General features: G+C 38.3%; 1 protein-coding gene across 4 annotated transcripts in view; it reads right to left on the bottom strand.

Annotated features, from left to right (window-relative positions):
- LOC114299100 (uncharacterized) overlaps window positions 1-23,319 on the bottom strand; it is a 52,935-nt gene that overhangs the window by 21,667 nt on the left and 7,949 nt on the right. For 2 of the 4 annotated variants that reach the window (XM_028243780.2, XM_028243783.2), the window contains exons 2-3: window positions 16,475-16,989; window positions 15,263-15,455 (exon numbers count right to left, since the gene is read on the bottom strand). In XM_028243780.2, coding sequence (XP_028099581.2) covers window positions 15,263-15,455; window positions 16,475-16,989 — 708 coding nt within the window. The remainder of the gene's footprint in view (window positions 1-15,262; window positions 15,456-16,474; window positions 16,990-23,319) is intronic. The other 2 variants (XM_028243786.2, XR_014330105.1) reach the window with 2 other exon arrangements.

Below are 23,319 nucleotides of genomic sequence, written 5' to 3'. Positions count from 1 at the left end.
CTATAGCAAGAAGCACCGTAAGAGCTGTCCAACCGGGGTTGGCCGGATAACCCCTCCAGTGTGGGAATCAGTGGTCGGAGAAAAACTGTAGAGAGTTGAGTTTTTAGTAAGTGTGGTTCAGCTTAGATTAGTTATCTTCAATGTGAAGTTAGTATAGTTTATATAGAGCTCCTTGCTTGTTTCCCAAGATGGTTTCATGGAGCTCTGGTGTTGCCAAGTTTCCTTTTAGCATGGCCCCAGGTGGGGGACCACCTGGTAGTTGTCTAGAGGTGCTTATACTCATTGTAGTCATGCTGATAACAAACCACATTCTTCTGGTTTAACTCCTTCCATGATTCTAGGTGTAGGGGACCAGCTAAGGTAGCAACTTGCACATGCATATACTCATAGCTTCCACGTTTCTTTGAGAGGTTCCCCCAGCTCGGCACCGTTGTGCCTCGACTCGGCCCTTTGCGAGGCTACTGTTGGGATGGCCTGGCCCATTCAAATATTTGTGTATGGACTCGGCCCATAGAATGGGTCCTGTAGCTCGGCCCTAGCCCAGTATCGCAGCTAGACTAGCCTTTCCACTATAAGTTGGGCCCAAGTGCTTAAGGACTTAGGTGGACTGTTAGTAATTGAGTTGGGCTTAATTGGGTTGCCCACATGCTCATCTGACCCATTTGGATTTGGTCTTAGGGGATTAGACCGGCCCAAGGTTTGAGTCTGACCCATTTCTTATTTAGCCCATTCATTTGCCCCCTAGCTCGCCCTAAGGTTTCCCTTATGGGGAGCTATGGTTTTGTACTCCAAGCGTCGCGTCGCTTCGATTCTGCCCCAGTTCGGCCTTGGTGACGGTTCAATCCTAACACGCAACCCCTACATGCGTCCTTTCATGGTGACACGTGGCGGCGTGGGATAGGTGTGCAGAGATAATGCGCCGATTCCATACTGATGGTCGTGCTTCGTGTACCTTCACGCCGGCTGTTGCAATAAATGCCCTGGGCTGTCAATCCAAAATCGTTTATCTGCTTTTCATTCTTCTAGAGAGTTTCAAAAAAAGCCCTTTCTGTTCCTCTGAATCAGTCTCGTTGGTGCTCTGTCTAGACGTTCCGCTGCTGCTCTTGCTTTAGCACCGCCTGCTCGCCACCGCTGCTCTAATCTCTGTAAGTTCTCCTGTGATTCTTCTTCCCTATCTTTTTTTGTTTTGATCGCCTCATTTGGCTCTTGCACCGTTGTATTCCATATCTTATTACCTGAGTTCTACCCCTATCCCATTAGGTTTGTCTAATGGGGAAGTTCCGCTCATTAGTTGATACTCTTGAGGCCATGGCCATGTTTCATCGTGGTTATAATATCCTCGATGATGTGACCCTTTCGCTGGCAAAGGTCGATGCCAAGCGTATGGGCACTAGGAGTACTGTCGCCTTTCCGATTACGGCCATCGTTAAGGGAGGGGTTCGATTTTCCCTCAACCTTTTGGTGCGCCGATTTCTACACCAAGTTCAACTCACCCCAATGCAAGTGTCCGTTAACCTGCTCCGTGTCGTCTGTGGTGTGTCCACTCTCAACAAGCGTTTGGGTTTGAATCTTGACGTCTGGGACATTTTAGGCTGCTACACTCTTTCGCACAACAAGGATCACAACACGTACTACCTACGTGTTCGTTCGATCGATTGTCTTCTGGTGACTGGTTTGCCTAATTCAGACAAACATAATGATGTTTTTCTACAAGTCGGTGGTAACTGGGAGTTCCCTGCTGGGACTGAATTCTAGTCCGAACGGATGCCCTAGAAGGATGGATATCCAGGTTCGAATCCTTCCCTCTAGTGTCTTTTGTATTTCTTGCCTTGTTTTAGATGTTGCTTTAATATGGCACTTTGTTTTTTGCAGAGGCTTCCCGTTTTCAGCGCAAGTCGAACCGAGAAAACACTAAGACCATCAAAGCCGTTCTAAGGTGCAAGAAAAGGTCCGCGCCCGAGCTGTTGGATTACCAAGCGACTTATCACTCCACGATTTCGAAGAAGGCGAGGCTTGCTGCATCCCTTCTAGATTCTGACACTAAGACTGATACATCCCTCACCCCTCTGGTTACGAATCGCCTCCGAAGCCAGGGTGCACTGTCTGAGAGGACGCCATCTCCTGCCCCCAGTTTCGCAGGGGGTGGGTTTGTATCGAAGAGAAGAGTGCTAGTGGATTTGGAGGCTGAGGCTTTTGGCGCCTTTGATGCTTTTGAGACTCCTTTGGTGAAGGCCGAGGCGAAGAGCCTCATGGATGTGAAATTTGAGGTTGGAGCTTCTAGAACTCATGCTACTACTGCTGAGCCCTCCACTTGAGTTGCTGCGAGAGCGAAGAAGAGGAGGAGAGAGACTGGCAAGGCAGTAGTTGGGGAAGTTTCTGAAGATCCTATTGAGGACAAGGTATTTGAGAAGTGGGAACTGCAAATGTTGCATCAAGGCAGGCCCATTTCTACTTCTAATTCAGTTATTACTTCCAAAAATTTTGCTTTTGACTTGACCAAGACTCTATTGATGTCGGTAGACATGGCTGATCATAACAAGCCCCGCGATATTCCTATTCTGAAGGGGACCTTTCAGATGATAGCTGCTGTAAGTGCATTCTTGTCTTGCATGTTTTTTGGTGTTATGCTGCTGCTTCCTTTTTCTTTAATACTTTACAATCCGTTATAATGTATTCAGAGGATGCATCTATCCATCACCAAAGCAGAGGAACTAGAGAAGGCCGTACTGGAGGCCGCTATGAACGTTGAGAGACTGACAGTAAGCCTGGAGGCCGAGAAAGAAGGACGTAGAACTGCCGAGAAGGAGGCATTCCGTCTGAACAAGGTTGTTGCCTCAGCTGAAAAGTCAAAGGAGGCTGTCATTGGCATGTAGGCCCAGCTTAAAGGAAAAGTGGCAGAGCTAGTGACTGTTATCGTGGTGATGGCTGCTAAGCGTTTTGCGTTGGAGGCAAAGTATTGGCAACAAGGTTGGGACGAAGCTGGGGCTGCCTATAAAGAGGAGGTGCTGGTGCTGTGGGACAAGCTCTTTCTGAAGGGTTGGTCAAGTGCTCTAGCAGCTGCTCAAGTTCCTGAAGGTTCTACCCTATTTCAGGATGTCCCAGTTCCCTCAAGGTCCTTGGGTTCAAAGATTGTCTCTACCCCTGCAGTTCTTCCGGCTGAGGTTTCCCCAGAAATTGATTCTGCAAACAAGACTCGAGAGAGTGATGTTTCCATTGAAATGGTGAATGTTGAAGGGGGTGGAACCCTGGAGACTGAAGCCGCGGGAGATGTGGTTAAGGAAGCTTCTACTTCTCAAGAAGTTGGAGCTGCCTCTACTTTTCCTCCCCAAGACGGCTTGGACAAGATCGTGGACGTTGCTCCTGAGGTTCCCTCTGTTGATGAAAGCTGAAGTTTTCTTTGGAAAGATTTGAAGTTTTTGCTTTTTGGACTTTCTTTTGTTTTCATGTTTTTTATGTACTGCGGCTCGGTTTTCCTTGACGAGTTGCCCTCTTATGTTTGTCGAGACAATTTTTCTTCTTTTCTTTGTTACTGGTTATGAGGCCATCTGTGCCTTTGTTGGATGATGAAATTTTCCTTTTGATTTTGCAATCTGATACTTTCTGGCTTTTACATCTAAATGTTTCTGTGCTGTTTGCCCCCGGCCGAGAATCAGTGTGTTTGGTTTGAGTTTTCTAGATTAAGTTTTTTGGTTTTCGTGTTTTTTTGTTTTTAGTGAATATTTTTAAAATTTTAAATATTTTTTTTTACTTTTTTAGATGCACCTTACTTAGATGTATCTAAAAACGTAAAAGATTTGTGAAAAAATATTTTTAAAAATTAATAAATACATAAAAATACAAAAAATGTACTGAATTCTTGTATTTTTTTTTTTTGTATTTTTGGTATTTAGTGAATTTTTAAAGGATTTTTTTTATAATTGTTTTACTTTTGAGGTGTATTTATGTTAGGTGTGTCTAAAAAGTTAAAAAAAAAAATTGCTTAAAATATTAAAAAAATTCAGTAAAAACAAAAAAACACGGAAAATAAGAAAGTAAAATTTTTTGAAAAGTGTTTTTTGAAAAATGAAAATAAGCAAGCTGATTGGGACCTCAGGACCGAATGGATGCTCGGTCTGGTTCTGTACTATTTCGAATAGATGCTTCGTATAGTTCTGTACTATTTGCCCCCGGCCGAGCACTATTTGGACCTCAGGACCTAATGGATGCTCGGTCTGTTTAATGAATATGTTGCATGGTTGTGCTTGGCTTTGTAATGAAAAGAAGAGGGTCTTACTTAGGTCCAGGTTGGTTTTGAAAAACAATTGTTTGCGCCCACCTGGTGCTAAGTGAGATCAGTACTGAAGACTGTGTTCTCTAGTCAGAGCTGCTTAAGTCTGTTGCAACTTTGATGTCATAAGTGTATTTGAATGGGATAAAGGTGTGGAGAGGTGTCTTACTCAGGTCTAGGTTGGTTTGAAAAGAAAACAATTGTTTGCCCCCACCTGGAGTTGAGTAAGACTAGTGCTGGAAGTTTGCCCCTAATAGAGTTTAGCCAAGTCTGTTCCAACTCTATTTGTACGCAGCAGTACTGAAGTGTTGATGTGATAATACTTAAGATATTCTGTAGACTCAGAGATGTTTACTTAAGATATGTTAGTGTGGTTTCCACCAAGCAATTCCACTTGGCTAAAGTCCAATTTAGTTGCTAAACATATTTCCACCAAGCAATTCCACTTGGCATGTTTGAGTGCTAACTAAAATTTAATTTCGTTCAGTCGTTCTGAAACTTAGTCTGTTTGGGTTAAGACCAAAGCTGAGTTCGTTTGATACACATCAAAGCTAATTCCGTTTGGTAAGCACCAAAGCTAATTCCGTTTAATAAACATCAAAGCTAATTCCGTTTGATAAACATCAAAACTAATTCCGTTTGATAAACATCAAAACTAATTCCGTTTGGTAAGAACCAAAGCTAATTCCGTTTAATAAACATCAAAGCTAATTACAAAAATTTGATAAATTTGAGAGAAATGGGAAGGCATTTGCATTGGTCAAAAGATAAATGTCTTTGCATCCTGATAGAGAAGCTGAGGTTTAATTCTATTGATAGTATTTCTTGAGATTTGCTACATTCTAGGGCCGAGGTATGGCTCGGCCTCTAAGATCCTCTAGGTAGTAAGCTCCATTTCCAGCAACAACTGTGACTTTGTACGGACCTTCCTAGTTAGGCCTAGATATGGCAATTTGAACCTGGCCCGACAGGGACCCAGACCGTCCCGTCCCGATAAATAGGGTTTTTCCCGAAAATTATTCCCCATAGGGCCAGGGCTGGTATTAAAAAACACATCCCCGATGATTTTTGGACCGGGGACGGTGATAGGTTCCCAACCTCGGCCCCGCCCCACAATTTCCCTGAGCCATCCCCGTTGCCCCCGTATACCTGTATATATGTAATATATGTGTGTTTTTAGTATGTTTAGAATATATATATATATATATATATAATATAATATGTGTGTGTTTGGTGACTGTGTTTAGAACATATAATATATATGTCTGGTGTGTTTGGTGAGTTCACCCATTCAGAACTCAGATTATCAACACTCTTTCTCTCTCTCTCTCTCTCTCTCTCTCTCTCTCTCTCCTCTCCCTTCCCTCTAACTCTGTGAAACTGTGTCTCTCTCTCTCTCTCTCTTTCTTTCGTCCGTCCACCGATATCGACACTGACACCACCACCACTTCTCTCTCCCTCTCTCTTTCACACACCTCGTCTCCGTTGCCTCGTGATGTCTACAACGACTTCGGCTCTAGATCTAGAAGATTTGAAAATCGTCTCCGATGATAACGATCTCCGATCTAGGGTGCAAATCTGAGATAACGGTGGCGACGGCGTCTGATCTGTGTGTGTGATTGGATTGGATCTGATCTTGTTATATTTTCAGCTCTATTTTTTTTTTTTTTGGTTAGGGTTTTCTTAGATCTGTGTGTGTAATGAACAAACATTGAGTTGTTGATGATTGTTGAGTTATCTAAAAAAAATTTTGTTAAATTGTTGATGATTGAGGCTTTTTTTGGAGATTTTTCAGATCTGAATTTCAAAGTTGAGTTTGTTGTGGTTGATGATTGTCGGGGATTTTTCGGGGTCGGGGAAGCCCAATCCCCATTGGGGGCAGGGGTAGGGGGGTAATGGTTCCCCATCAGGGATCGGGGGCGGGAAAGGGGATATTTTGACCTTCGAGGATCGAGGACGGGGAGTGCAGTCCTCGGCCCCGCCCCGACCCGTTGCCATTCCTAGTTAGGCCCAAGTTTTCCTTCGCCAGGCACCCGTTTGTGATCCATAACTTTCCTCAAAACTAGTTCTCTAGGTGTGAATTGCCTTGGGAAAACTTTTTGGTTGAAACTTTTGATGAGCGACTGCTGATATGCTACAAGTCTGATCAGTGCAGCTTCTCTTCAGCCTTCTGCCATATCCAATGCTTGTGCAATAGCTTCCTAATTACTGGTGCTTTCAAACAATTCAGACTGGAGGGTTGGAAGACCTACTTTAAGTGGGATGATGGCCTCCATTCCATAAGTTAGGGAGTAAGGTGTTTCCCCTGTTAAGCACCGTGCTGTGGTTCGGTATGCCCAGAGCACGTGGGGTAACTCTTCAACCCATTTTCCTTTTGCATATTCAAGCCGTTTCTTTACTCCGTTGATGATGGTTTTGTTTGACGCTTCTGCCTGCCCATTACTTTGTGGGTATCCTGGAGAAGAGTTCCAATACTCGATTCTGAGATCGATACAAAACTTTCTGAAGATCTTTCTATCGAACTATGTTCCATTATCCGCAATCAGTACTCGCGGGATGCCGAAACGCACCACAACGTTCCTCATGACGAACAGCTTTGTGTCCGCTTCTTTGATACTTGCTAGTGCTTCGACTTCAACCCACTTAATGAAATAGTCAGTTGCAACGATGAAAAATCGTCTGTTCCCAGTGCCTCGTGCCAACGGTCTAACAATATCTAGACCCCATCGGGCAAAGGGCCATGGGCTGGTGAGTGGAGTGAGAGTTTTGGCTGGCTGATGAATTAGTGGAGCAAATCCCTGACATTTATCGCACTTCTGAACGTACTGTTGTGCATCTTGTTGCATCTGTGGCCACCAGTACCCATGAGTGAGGGCTCGGTGCGCTAGTGACCTTCCACCAATGTGGCGTCCACAAATCCCATCGTGAATTTCGTAGAGAACATTTTCGACCAGATTTGGATGCACACATAGAAGATAAGGACCGAGATAAGATCGTCTGTATAGCTTCCCAGATGGTGAGATCCAAAACCGAGTTGACCTATGTCGGATTTTGTTGGCTTCATTTTTATCTTCGGGGAGAGTGCCAGATTTTAGAAAAGCAAGTATCGGATCCATCCAGCTTGGCTCTAAGTTGCTGCAGAGGACTGAAGATGCGATGCTTGGTTCTGGCACGAACTCAACCCAAACTTTTCTAGCATCTTTGGTATCTACTGATGAGCCGAGGCAAGCCAAAGCATCAGCATGGCTGTTTTTGTCCCGACTGATTCGTTCCACTCGTATGGATTGAAATTTTTTGAGTAGATCTTTGGCCTTACCTGCGTACATAGCCATTCTTTCGTCTCATGCTTCATAGACCCCAGAAAGGTTGTTTACCACCAGTTGGGAGTCGCTGAAAACAAGAAGTTGTTCTGCACTAAAGTGTTCGGCACTGCGTAGGCCAGCCAACAATGCTTCGTATCCCGCTTCATTGTTAGAAGCCTTCCAACCGAGCTTGAGAGCCTATTCCCAAATAAATCCCTCAGGTGAAATAAGTATTACTCCTGCCATTGTGGGTGAAGTCAACGCAGACTCTCCATTTTCTTTGGGACAAGCTTTGTTTAGGCAGGTGAAATCAACGCAGACTCTCCATTTTCCGTTCTTTTTTACTACAACTGTGTTGGATAGCCATTGTGGGTACTGAACTTCTCTGATCACTTCCGATGCTAGAAGTTTTTCGACTTCGGCAATTACTGCTTCAGTGTGCTCAACTGAGGATCTCTGACTTTTCTGTACGACAGGCCGAGAGGAAGGGTTGATGTTGAGTTTGTGGTAAGCAAATTCTAGGTTCAACCCTAGAGTATCATATGCTGACCACGCGAATACCTCCATATTTTCCCTCAGCAGTTCCAGCAGCTGAAGTTTCTCATCAGCGCTTAGCGAGGTACCGATAAGGAAGTACTTTTCTGGATCATCCTCCTTTACCAGGACCTTCTCCAAATCCTCTACCATTTTTTCCTCTGGGGCTCCCCCTACATCTTCCAAGACTGGTTATTCAGCCACTTCCACTATCTGTACCCGGTTACAAAGTTGCTTACCCTTTAATGCCGCCATGACGCAATGTTTGGACGCAACTTGATCCCTTGAGATCTGCTCTACTCCGTATTCTGTTGGGAAACGGATGAGCTGGTGGTAGGTTGAAGGGACCGCCTCCATTTGGTAAATCCATGGGCGGCCAAGTATGGTGTTGTAAAGGGAAGGTGTATTAATAACTAGAAACTCCATCTAGAGGGTCTTCGTTCCTGCCACAACTGGCAATACTATTCTGTCAAATGGTCATTCTGGCTGTGAATTGAAGCCGACTAATGGAGATGCCGCTGGGGTGAGGTGCTACTCGGAGAAACCAAGCTTTCTGAACAAGTCATAATACAATATGTCTTCTGCACTGCCTTGATCTACCAGGACTCATTTTACGTCAAACTGTTTCCCAATTCCCACAGTTATAATCAGTGCATCAGTATGTGGGTGTTGTATGCCTTCTAAATCCTTTCTAGTAAACGAAATAGTGCACAAGGGGGTTTTGGGTGTTGTGCGTACCTTTTTCGATACGGGCTCTACTGACATGACCTGCTGAATTTGCACAGCCTTAGCAATCTCTTCTTTCAGTGTCTCTTCACGTTTCTGGGTCGTTGTTCCATAGATCACATTTATTATCAGCTGAGGTGGGTGCTCAATGTTCGGTTCTGATGGTAGGTTCCCCGGCTCGATCACTGCTTTATCCTGATCAATGTAATCCCGGAGGTGTCCAGCTACTACTAGGTCTTCCAAGTATTGCTTCAGTGCTCTGCAGTTTTGAGTCATATGCCCCCTGTCTTGGTGATAAGTGCATCTGAGTTTCTGATTACGCCAAGCCGGATCTCCCAACATTTTCGACAGCCAAATAAAGAAGGGCTCCCTCTTGATCTTTTCCAGGATACGATAGATGGGTTCCTTGAATACAGTCACGACTGCTTCGTGAGATTTGGACTTATCTACCTCATTCACTATGAGTCCCCGATGTTCTCCTCGGTCCGTTCTCTTCTTGTACCGAGCTGTTTGTTCTGCTGATGCTACCTCTATGGGGATCTGGTCATCCTTAAGGTGAGCGTACTGATCAATCCTGGCACGCAAATCTTTCAGTGCTGTGGACTGGCGCTTGGTAAGTGACTGTCTCAACTTACTCTCCGGGCGTAGACCATGTTTGAAAGACATAACAGCCATCTGCTCACTGCACACATTTTCTTCCAGGTCATTGTACTCTTCCTAATACCTCCTAGTATAACTACGCAGCATTTCTTCCTCCTCCTGCTTTCGGAGACCGAACAATGTATCCAGCTCTTTCGGGATCTTAGTGTTGGAGACAAACCTGGCTAAGAACTCTTCGAAGAGTTGCTTCCAGTCATAAATTGATCCAACGGGGAGTCGATTGAACCATCGAAGTCCAGTTTCTCCCAAGCTGGACGGGAAGACTTTCCACATCAATGCCTCATCTCGGCTCCATAGAGACATCATCTGTCTATAATGGCTAATATGCGTTAATGGGTCTAACTTCCCATCGTACGACGTGAATTTTGGCAGGGTGAATTTCTTGGGGGGTCTCATGGCCTCAATTTCCGGGAAGAATGGGGAGGAGACAAGTCTATCCAGCGCTCGGTGTTCTCTCTGGTGAATGGTTCGGTCTAGATGATCCCGACGTTGCTCATTCTGCTTGTTGCCTATCAGCCAAGCACGAAGGTCTTGAGGAGGGTACTTAGTCTCTTGGCTAACCGTCTTCTGCCTCTTAGCCCTTCTCCAGCGTGACCCACGGGTGTGGCTGCTCGCCGCTTCACTCTGTACCGGGATTGGCTGGCATTGTTGCCCAGACTCATTTCTGGGGAATTACTTCGCTGGTGGTTCTCTGGATAAGCTCCTCCTTCATAAGCGAGAGGGCTCTGCTTTAGTCTTTTTTTCCGTTGGATCTCCCAGCACCCTTTTGAGTTGCACTTTCAGCTCCTATATCTCCATCCCCATAGAGTCTATGATTCGATCTCTGTAATCCTTTTCCATAAGAAAGTGATGAGAAGAACCTCCAGTGAAGGGTAATCGATGCTCGACGGTTTCGGGGGTCCGATTATTGTTTCCAGTTTGTTCTTCTAAGACTGTTGGGAGTGTCAAGCCTTTGTCCTTTGTCTTCTTCGTCTGTGGAGTATGTGTCGAAGGTGGGATGTCCTCAATCCCCATTGCCGGAACTGAGTGCAGAGCTCAGAGACAAAGTGATCCACGTTCACCGCACCAATTGTGCGTACCGGATACTGCACTAGATGAAAGTGGATTAGGGCTTCGCACTTGGTTGAACTATCCAAGGAATGAGGTCCTTGCAGCAAAAAGCACCGTAAGAGCTACCCGACCGGGGTTGGCCGGATAACCCCTTCGGTGTGGGAATCAATGGTCGGAGAAGAAGTGTAGGGAGTTGAGTTTTTTGCAAGTGTGGTTCAGCTTAGATCAGTTACCTTCAATATGAAATTAGTATAGTTTATATAGAGCTCCTTGCTTATTTCCCAAGATGGTTTCATGGAGCTCTAGTGCTGCCAAGTTTCCTTTTAGCATGGCCCTAGGTGGGGGACCACCTGGTAGTTGTCTAGAGGTGCTTATACTCATTGTAGTCATGCTGATAACAAACCACATTCTTCTGGTTTAACTCCTTCCGTTATTCTAGGTGTAAGGGACCAGCTGAGGTGGCAACTTGCACATGCATATACTCATAGCTTCCACGTTTCTTTGAGAGGTTCCCCCAGCTCGACACCGTTGTGCCTCGGCTCGGCCCTTTGCGAGGCTACTGTTGGGATGGGCTGGCCCATTCAGATATTTGTGTATGGACTCGGCCCATAGAATGGGTCCTGTAGCTCGACCCTAGCCCAGTATCGCAGTTGGACTGGCCTTTCCACTACGAGTTGGGCCCAAGTGCTTGAGGACTTGAGTGGACTGTTAGTAATTGAGTTGGGCTTAATTGAGTTGCCCACATGCTCATCTGACCCATTTGGATTTGAGCTTAGGGGATTGGACCGGCCCAAGATTTGAGTCCGACCCATTTCTTATTTAGCCCCTTCAGACACATAACGACAAAATAAGTTACTTGTCAATTTTTAAGGATATAGAAAGTTCTAAGAATAAAATTGTAACTTTTAAATTATAGGTCTCTAGTATTTCTCCTATTATTCTACAATATTTAAAGGTAAAAACTCATCTTCTACCAAGAGATTGTTGTAATTTTTGTTTGAATTAGAACAAAGTGATATTTATGCAAAGATTAAAACTGATTCCAATTAGTTTATCAAAACCGAAGTAGTAATAATAATGAAAAATGTTATACATAAAACAAAATTTTTTTTTTTACCCGATAATTCTGTCAATAAACACAAAGCAATCATGGGCGACCCGTGTGAGGGTTGATATGGTCTCATAACGCCATTAAGCTATCAAAATCCTTGATAACAAAAAATATGTAACCTCGTTTGGCAAGTGACTTTCCAGTTAAAAAGTCAAAAAATTATTAAAAAAATTAAAATGCTAACAATTTATATCAAAAAGTTAAAGATTTTTTTTTTCTCTCTACTTTTTACATATTTTTTTATAAAAAATCAAAAAATATCCCAAATTATATCATATTTTAACTAAAAAATTGAAAAGTTATTAAAAAAAAATTATTTCCAAACAAAGCCTATATTATTAATATTTTATTTAATATAGTTTAATCTCATTAAAAAATTAACAGACTCCGAATAGGGGTCCACCTCCATCAAAAAGGATTTAGGATGACTGCAGCAGCCACTATTACATGGCTTCTTAGCCATTTTGATAACACAAATCGTTCTTTTTCTAATAATATATTGAATAAAATATACTTAAAAAAATTAAATTGATCGAATATTAATAATTCTTTTATTAACTCATATTTATATATAAAAAAATAAATAGTAAGTTTCATTTCGAGTACCTAATCAAAAAAAAGTTTCATTTCAAGTACAAAAATAAATACAAATATGATTTGGTGAAATAGCTACCAATGTCCAAAGAAGTTCATATTTCACAGATATTTTATACTCGATATATTTTAAAAATTGAATAATTTGAACCATCAAAATGGGTTTTGGAATGGGCCCAATACTGCATGGAACAGTGGCTGTTGTGCACGATCCCATTAGAGATTTACTGTTTGAGAAGTTTTTAAAATGATTTTTTTTTTTTAAGTAGACTTTTTAAATAATTTAAAAAAATATAATTACTGTTTAAATCCAATTCATCTAGTTATATTTAAAAAGAAAATATTTGTCAAAAAATATTTTAAAAATTTACTAAAACCAAAAATTCAGGACATTTTTGTTTTTATTTTTGAATTTATTGAATTGTTTTGACATTTTGTCACAAATATTTACTTTTTAGGTACATTTAAGTTAGGTAGATTTTAAAAATAAATAATTGACTGAAATATGAAGGGGAAAAAATCTGAAGAAAACAAAACACAAAAATCAAAAAATTCAAACTTTTTTGAAAATTCAAAACCAAAGAACGAATATAAAGGGAAAAAAAAAAAGTTAAAAAACATGTGGAACTTAAGCCTGTAGATATCAAATATATATATATATATATATTGAAGTAGCCACAGAAAACAATGGATCCCACTTTCCATTACTTTTGTATCAATTGGTCAAAGCATCAGATAAGAAATCCGTTTATGTAATTACTCAATAATACCATAGTCCTGCGACGAACATACCATTTTTTACCGCATTTTCTACAACCTGCTCAGAATGAAAGTGCTGTCCACATCAATTGATTATATATACCCCAATCCCATTGTGATTAGGCAAGTAAATAATGCAATAAGAAATTGCCTTTAATATTATTCTTAATAATAAGGTAAACTACATTTTTCATCCCTAATTTTGTCGAAATTTTACTTTGGTTTTTCAATTTTAAGTTATTTGTCAATATGGTCTTTCCACTACTCACCATTTAAATTTTGGACAGAAAGTACTCATAGGAGGGTCGGATAAGCACATTTTTGGAGCATTCAAGATAAATTTATAAAGTAAATTATTTCATTTGGAGCATTCAAGATAAGCAATTTTCATTCAAATTTATTTAGTATCATTTTTAAACATTTAGTTATTATTATTAAAAGTTGAAGTGTCCAAATGAAATTCATATAAAAATTAAAGGTCAAAAAGTATAACTTTAGTATCATTTTTAAATGGGATGAAAGCTAGGTAAGTGTAATAGTAGCGTTATTGGTAAATTATCAATAGGTCATAATAATTATATTTAATTCTTATCAAGTCCTATTGAAAATAAGTCCTAATAAAATCGTCGCTAAAAATAATTATTTGTGACAATTTTTGGCATATGTTGCTAAAAGTTGACAATTAATGACTTTTTGTCACGATTTTTATAAATTATCGTTAAAACTTACAATTAGTGACATTTTTCTATAACGAATTTTTTAAATTGTCGCTAAAAGTTGAAAATTAGTTACCCTTTTTTATGACGATTTTTTTGAACTGTTGCGATAACTTATAATTAGTAACATTTTTTGTAACAAAATTTTCAAACTGTCATTAAAAATTAACGATTAGTGAATTTTTTAATAGTGTTTAATGAAAAATGCCATTAATTCTCACAGGACCTATTGGACAATAAGTCTACTTATTAGGACCTACACGTAAGTCTCTCATAGTTATATGCGTGAACAAACTCGCCCAATGCTAGAGATTGACAAAAGATAGGGCTAGTCCGGGTTTGGACTAGGTCGGACCTGAGTTAGTAAACAATATTATAAATTTAGACTTATGAATTCAGAATTTATTTAATAGTTCAAATTCATTTACCCATGAAACCCATATTTTATCAATTTAATACCACCAAACAAAAACATTTAGGATAAATTATGGTTGATAAGGGTGGTTCGTAGCATTTTTTATACATAAATTTCCTGTGGTCAAGTCTAATATTAAGCCATTAGGTAAGTATGCTTTTAAATTTTTTATTTTTTTATTTTAAAGTATCTTTTTCATCTTAAGTGTTTATTTTTTAAAAATAATAAATAAATAAAACTAAGTAAATTATGTATGTATATATCAATAGATATGCATGTACGTAATATATATAAATTCCATGTAATATATATTAATAATTAGTCCAGATCTGACTGGACTACCAATAACAGTCTCAAGCTCAACCCATTTAATAAACAAGCTTAAAAGGCCATTTCAACCCGATCCTAATGAATCTCAAACTCCTAATAAATGGATTAGAATGGTCAAGCCAACAGACTCGTGTCTACTCCTAACAAATATGCTCCCATGTTTGCCATAATTATGTTACTTTTGAGCTAGAGTTTTTGGCCTAGTGACAGTGTAGCACTACTTTATAGTGTGAGATTAAAGATTCAGCTTTTATAAAGAAAAATTTGATACTTGGGGTGTTTATTTATCTCCAATTATGAAAGTTGTATGTAATTGTTAGGCTTGGGATTATGTTTGGTGATTGACTAGGGCTTGATAATTGTTGATTTTCTAAATACGGTTAGGTTCGTGGTCTATTTAATATAATAATTAGTCTTGAGTTTGCTACGTTGGTCTCAACTAAAGTAATACTATACAAATAAATAAATAAAAAATAATAGTTTTGCTGGGCACATTTCAAATATCAAAACTTTGTTACTACATTCTATTGGCCTTGTTTCGTGCAACTTATTGTAAGTTAAAAATTAATAATCAGAATATAAAAACTAATAACATCCATCTTTTAGCTTTCAGATAATCATCTTTTATCGAATTATTTAAGTTATTTCTACTTAATAAATTGTAAATAGAAAAATTATATCGAACAATCTAACACAAATTTTTAAATTTAAATAAATTATAATCAACTTATTTAAGCTACAGCAAATAGAGCGATTAGCTTCTACAAAAACGTAGCAAGAAAAGGAAGAAATCGTTACCAGGGCATAAATGAGCGCACCCCAATCCTGTTGGTCAGTGAGATTGCATTTGAGAAGCGCTTTTCTGGCTAAACTAGATCCTGGGCCCCCTTTCCAATGAGCATAGGGTATTCTATCAATCCACTTCACTCTCTGGTTCCCTTCTTCTAGGTCCTTACTAAGGGCTTCCCATGGCTTTATATGGAGCTCTGGCCTGTCATACCGCAAAAATATCTAGATTATAAACGCAAAAATCTTATCTAAAAATATTAGTATGTTGTCCAAATTTATCCTATACATGGTACTCTCATTCAATTTTCACCCTACACAACGCAAATTTAGGTACAAATTCTAAATTCCCTGACTTGCTACAAAAAAATTTAAAATTTGTTACTGCAATACTCTGCCATTTAAAATTGCGGTCATTTTATAGTACACACCGTCGACCATTTGTAAGTTATGATATTTATAGTGTTGATTATCACAAATATTATAATTAAATCATTTTTAATTATAACTAAATAAATACTAATGAATCATGACCAAACATCACATAAGATATAATCAACAACTTTCTGGATCATAATTAAAATGATAATCACAATAGGTTATAACTAATATTACAATTAATCATAACTAACACTACAATGAATCATAACCAAGTTATAACTACCATTATAATATATAAACATCATAATTGGTTATAACAAAATTTTGAGATGTATATAATAAAATTTTGATTAAAATGCATCTGTCTATATAAATAATAATATTATAAATTCAAAAAATATATATATATTTTTTTAAAAAATTAAGAATTTAAAATGTGGGCCCACAAGTCTCTTACAAACAATGCATTTGACAAGTGTAGTAGATCCAACATCTATGCATTGTATTTCTAGCACATATTAGGTATTTTTGTAATAAATATTATGTAATTTTTTATAATAAATTGTAATTGATAAATGAAGTTATGTATTTTTTGTGCTAATATTGTATATTTTGTGATTCAACAATGTTTTGATGAAAAAATGTATAATATGTAATTTTATTTCTGAACCACAAAATATCGTAAGTCTACTAGATAGTTACGTAATATATATCAAAAAAGTACGTAATAAAGTGCATATAATATGATACATACTTTTTAGGGAGCGTATACTGAATGGGTTTCTTTAATAATATTGCGTCTACTTAAAATATAAATAAATAAATATTAAAGAGAAGCTTTACCAGCCCCAAAAGGACCAATCAGGAAAAACTATATCCAAGGTTGAATCACTCGCACAGTAGTGAAACATTGGAGTCACATTATTGGCATTTGATCCACCATAGTCTCTCTTTTGAATCACTGGTCTGTCACCACACTCAAACATAATATCCAAATCTGGTAACTTTCCAGGGTACAACCTCAATAGCTGTAATATGCCCCAAATATTGAACACATCTCTTGTTTGGAATGCCCGCTTCAGCTTCTTCCAATATACTTTTCCGTTCACTACTACTATTCTCATGTATGCTTCGCTCCCAGCACTTTCTACCATTTCTTTGGTGATTCCTTTTTCCTTCCATGGATTTAAGTCTTGATAAATCCACCGAAAGTACTCTGGACACACCTCGGACGATGGGGATTCATCCAATTTGATTGTCTTTGAAGAATGTATTGGGCATGTGATGGAGCAATTGATTACAACCGAACTATTAAAGGATGGAATTGTCTTTTGGAGTGAAATATCTGAAATAGCAAGCTGGAAAAATAACTAATAAGGAAGATGAAAATATATATATATACACACACTAGCAATGGGCGCAAATACAATGTTTTTACAATTTATATTTATATTTAAATTTATGAATAGTTTGGTAATTGGAAAAAAAAATTAGTAATTTGAGAAAAATTATTTTACAAGTGATTGGATGTGACTAGGTAGAAAAGTAAAGATATACTTTCACAAGTCATTAATGAAAAAGGGAGAAAAAATGAATAAATTGCACTACTAGTCCATATAATTTGCTTCTGAAATTAATTTGATCTTTGTAGTTTAATTGAATCAATGTTACCTTTGAAAAATTCATAATTTCGTCCAATTGATAATGCCTTTTAGAAGTTAAATTAAAATTAAGAGACAAAATAATTCATTCACTCACTCCTCCCATAGTAATTGAAATATTTTTAGCGGCAGTGCTGGGGACCAAGACTAAAATACAAAATAAAAAAAATTTGGACCAATCAAAAAACAGTGGAGGTGGTGGGGGTCACCCCCACTAGGGGTCTTAGTCTTTTTCCTATTTTTAGGGAGCTTCTATTTACAGCGCGCACACAGCAAATCTTCTCACACCCTTTCCTAATTACACCCTCTTTGAAGTTAGGGTTTCTACACTTTTATCTCATTACACCCTCTTTAATCCCAAAATTATTCCCTTCCCCAACTTCTCATCCTCTCTTCACACTCATAATATTCCAAACCCTAACTCAATAGCCACCACCTCTAATAGCTTTCCCCCACCCCATGACCACCAACCCCGCAACCACCAACTCCCTGACCAACCATTTTACAGACCCCCAACCACCACAAACTAAGGTTTTATTCTTTTAGGTTTTAGTACTTTTTGGTAATTTTGTTTAGTCATAGAATTGTAATAAAATAAAATAATGAGGATAAAAAGATAATTTTTTGTGTAAAAGCTCCTGCATTTTCGTCCAATTCAAATGGCTCATTCCATTTTGAATGGACCATTTTACTCTTGATTTTTGTTCAATTTTTAATAGATGTTATCAATTAAACAAAATTCACACAATTTGACTGCCAAAAAAAAATTGACAAAATTGAAACAATTAAAATTACGGAACCGAATTAACTCAAACAAAAAATTATAAGGATTGCGAATATGATTTAACCAAGAAAAAGAAACTGCCAACTAGGTCATTTACATGAATTTATGAATAGATATTAATTTTGCATAATTAGTTGGGATGTCAGTATCCTCATTTTTGTCTGGTCCCCTATCTTAAATTCTCTCTTCCCAACATGATGTGTTACAAGAATTTTATTTGCCATCAATTTATAAGTTAGATTCTTATCAGCTTGTTTTCGTTTTTAGTGTTAAAAAAAAAAAAAAAAAAAAAAAATATTATTATTATTATTACGTTAGAAAATTTTAATTTATAAGTTGCTATAAACCAGACATTCCTCAAAATTAAATTTCTTTTAAGAAGTTCACTAACAACGAAAATGAACCAAACTTTGTTTAAAAAATAAGCATAAATTTGTATTCACTATTTTTTCAAAAAAAAAAAATTTAATTTTTAGAATTGTCTGAAAACAAAAATATACTTAAAAATAACCAAAATAAAAGAACCCTAAATTTTTTAATGAGTTGGGTATGGCTAAAGAATCCCATGTATGTAGCTATTAAATTAACAACATACATGCACCTCAAATCCCATATAGCCATCCTTTGAGGTGTATGTATGTTGTTAATTTAACAGCTACTACATATTGCGTTTGGTAGAGTTTTGTAAATATGATTTGAGAGTATGAGTTGTATTTTGAGTTTGTGAGTTTTGGAATTATAATTTAAGTGTGAAAAATTTGTTTTGTGAAAGAGTTTTGAATTGAGTGGCCAATTTTCAATGTGACATATGATATTTGATACAAAAACTTACAACTCATAACCAAACATACAACTAAAAATTCTATTAAAACACATAAAAAAAATTTAAAATTCAGAAAATATTTTTCAAATATATAAAAATTAATATATGTCAATTGCAAAAAAATAAAAAAATTTGCACTGTTTTAGTCAACCGGTGGGACGACCGATTAGGCCAAATTTGAAAAAAAAAAATTAAAAATCGCGTCTGAGATAGAGTTTTCTGTAGAGTTTTGGAAACGTGATTTGTGAACTGGCTCCAAACATTATATTTGAATATAGGTGTAAAATCATTATTTGGAAACACAACCAAACACAACCAACCACACTCAAATTATTTCCAAGGTCTCAGTCTCAATCTTTCAACCACTATCCATACCCAAGGATGCTGCAACTCTTTCACCCTTTCAACCTAAATTAATTTAATCAGATATCATGTACCCTTTTACCCTAAATTTTGTAAAAGCATCATTTTAAGTTTTCAAAAATCATTATTTAAGGAAAAATTATAAGTCAGTACACATGATTAAAAATAATTACAAACACACGGACAGTATCATTTTTTATGTATTCAAAAACATAGCAAAAATTGCATCCCTAGAAGATTCTCACCCTCTAATAAATAATTGTTCCATTCCTACCAAATGAGATAGCTCAAAATTTTGTGGCTCAAATCACTTAAAACAACATCGTTTTGATAGATTTGAACCATTTAAGCTACAAAATTTTGAGCTACCAAACATTTTCCTTCATCTTATTTAAATGTTAAATTTTAGGAAAATTTTTAGTGCACAATGCATATAATATGCACCTCTTTATGCATTTTTGTAAAACAAGTTACGTACTTTTGTCATAAATGTTTCGTAATGTTCTAATAGAATTACAATAATTTGTGGTTCAAAATAAAATAACTCATTTTTTGTGGTAATGTTACATAGTTCGTAGTAATATTACATATTTTCATCGAGATATTTAAAAATATACATAATTTTATTTTTGAATCATAAATTGTGATAATTCTATGAAAAAACTACATAAAATTTATTACAAAAATACATAAAATATATTATAAAAATACCTAACAAGATGCATACATAATGTATGTTAAAAGTGATGATTATTCCCACTTTTAGTTATTGATATTGTTAAAAGACCTAATCACATAGAGGTGACCTCCGAAACTAAACCCTAAGGAGTCAAAACCCCATATGTCACCCTTAGATAGCGCTACATAGCAGAGTAACTTAACCATATAATAGTAAATCATAGACTCGCATACAGGTGGGGATTCAAGCTCACACTCTTGACATTTAGTACGGTTCACCCCAAGTCTGGAAGGCCTATCAACCATAAATGATATTGCTCGAATGGCTGACCCCAGAAGAGTCAAACTTGGGACCTCGAGATTTATATCTCAAAACCTTACCAGTAGGCCAAATAGTTTACTAATACCATTGTTTTGGATTTACTTAAAAGGTCTAACCACAAAAAGGTGACTCTTAGCCCTAGGCTCTAAGAAACTGAGATCTTAAAGTTCACTCTTAAGTAATACTATATAATAGGGTCACTCAACCAAATAACGATAAGACACGAAATCATATGCAAATAAAGATTCAATTCCACACTCCTGTACGATTTGTTCATATCTAAAAAATTTGTCTTACCAACTATTCCCACCCAAGTATCTGGTCCTTAGGATTTACTTATTTGGCAGGTGACCACAATCCCAATTGCCAAGGTAGATTCATGTAATATTCATATTTGATAGGAGTTGAACCAAAAAGAAGTGGATTGGCAACAATTTGATATTTGCAATTCTTTATGCTTTTTTTTTTTTCATTCTTTTTTCCTTTTTTTTTTCTTTTTTTTTTTTTAACATTTCCTTATGCTTGGAAAAAAAATTTAAAAAGCAATTATAGATACGTTGTGTTTAGATTATGAATTTAAATAAAAATTGAAAAAAAAATTAACTTATATTTTATTCACACATTATCCTTATTGTTTCCTTCTCCCTTTCTAAATCTCTGCATAAACTTATAATCCAAACACAGTCTTACAATTCATGTAATTTATGCTTTGTGTCAATTTAGTCGCTATAGTTCTAATTATATCAATTTTGTCTTTAATTTTTCATAATGTACTAATTTAGTCCAATTAAAAAGCGCTCTTTAAGAAATTAGACAGAAATCAAAGACAAAATGGTCTATTTAAAAAATAAATAAATAATCTTAAATTAGACACCAACCCTTTAATTACTTTCGAGAGAATAAATAAATTGTTTTGTTCCTTAATTTTAGCAAATTTTCTATTTAATTATTTTTTAATTTTTTATAAAAAAATATACCCACTAAAATATTTAGTCTCCCGAGGTCTAAATTGAGATAATATGAGTAATTCAGTGGTAAAATTGTTGCAGCAAAAACTGGAATTGACATAAAAGTCAAACAGTATAATATTATAAGAAGTGTGTATATCCACCAGTGCAGGTTTGTTTTTCCATCATTATCCACCTAAAAACAGATTTTCCTTTCATCAATTTTATAAATTCAGAAACAAAATTAAAAATTGGGAGCTTTTTTTGATAAATCTATTTTCTAAGAGCTTTATCCCATCCAACTCATATTCTTTTTGACTATTCCATTAGGTCCAATTTGAGATAAGAAGACCAAAATACCCTTTTCATCTACTTATATTCCATTTAGTTCACATTATTTTCTTATATTTCAATAAGTCCTATGAGTGACATAATTACCAAAATACCCTTAATGTGAATGTTCACACCGTCAACGTAAATGTTCATATCGTCAACATGTAGGGGCCCGGCCCATGTCGATCCTCGTGGGTGTTCGAAAAATTTGAGTCGGGCCGGGCCGGCCCACAAGCCAAAAAAATAGGCCCGGCTCGGCCTGTTGATAATATGAATATTCACATTGACAAGTTAACATTCACATTGATAGGAGTGTAAAATTGGCCTGCAGCCCGTGGACGGCCCGAAACCAGCCCGCCGCCCGGGGCGGGCCCGGACCGGCCCGTTCACAATGTGAATATTCACGTTGACATATTAACATTAACAATAACATTGACAAGAGTGTAAAATTGGCCCATGACCCGTGGGCAGCCCGAAGCCCGGGCCCGGGTCCGGGCGGGCCTGGCCCGGCCCGTTGACATTGTGAATATTCACATTGATATATTAACATTCACATTGATAGGAGCGTAAAATTAGCCCGCGGCCTGTGGCCGGCCCGAAACCCGTCCGTGACTCGTGGGCTGCCCTGGACGGGCCCGGCCCGACCCGTTGATAATGTGAATATTCACATTGACATATTAACATTCACATTGATAAGAGTATAAAATTAGCCCGCGCCCCGTGGCTGCTCGAAACTAGCCCACGGCCTGTGGGCGGTCTGGGGTGGGCCCGGCCCGGCCTGTTGACAATGTGAATATTCACATTGACATGTTAATATTCACATTGATAAGAGTGTAAAATTGACTCGCGTCCCATGGGCGGCACGAAGCCCGTGGGCGGCGCGGGGCGAGCCCGGTCCGGCCCGTTGACAATGTGAATATTCACATTGACATATTAACATTCACATTGATAGGAGTGTAAAATTGGCCCGTGGCCCATAGGCGGCCTGAAACCCGCCCGCTGCCCAGGGCGGGTCCGGCCCGGCTCGTTGACAATGTGAATATTCACATTGACATATTAACATTAACATTGATAAGAGTGTAAAATTGGCCCGTGACCCGTGAGCAGCCCGAAGCCCGACCCGTTGACAACGTGAATATTCACATTGACATATTAACATTCACATTGATAAGAGTGTAACATTAGCCCGTGCCCCGTGGCTGTCTGAAATACGCCCATGGCCCGTAGGCGGCCCGAGGCGGGCTCGGTCCGGCCTGTTGACAATGTGAATATTCACATTGACATGTTAACATTCACATTGATAAGAGTGTAAAATTGACTCGCGTCCCACGGGCGACCTGAAGCCCGTAGGCGGCCCGGGTTTGGGTCCGGGCCTACCCTGGGCCGCGGGCAAGCTTCGGGCAGCGGACAAATTTTACACTCCTATCAATGTTAATGTTAACATGTCAATGTGAATATTCACATTGTCACGGGTTGGACCAAGCCCGCCTCGGGCTACGATCAGGCTTCGAGCCGCCCACGGGCTGCGGGCCAATTTTACACTCCTATCAATGTGAATGTTAACATGTCAATGTGAATATTCACATTGCCAACGAGCCGGGTCCGCCCCCGCCTAAGGTCAGGCTTCGGGCTGCACACAGGTCACGGGCCGATTGTACACACTTATCAATGTGAATGTTAACATGTCAATGTGAATATTCACATTGTCAATAGGCCGGGCCGGGCCCGCCCCGGGCCACCCACCGGCCGTGGGCGGGTTTCGGGCAGCCACGGGGCG

This window comes from Camellia sinensis, chromosome 5 (genome assembly GCF_055761805.1).
Source record: "Camellia sinensis isolate YWXY chromosome 5, ASM5576180v1, whole genome shotgun sequence".
In the NCBI taxonomy this organism is placed as follows: domain Eukaryota; kingdom Viridiplantae; phylum Streptophyta; class Magnoliopsida; order Ericales; family Theaceae; genus Camellia; species Camellia sinensis.
This window is presented reverse-complemented; position numbering and strand designations above follow the sequence as displayed.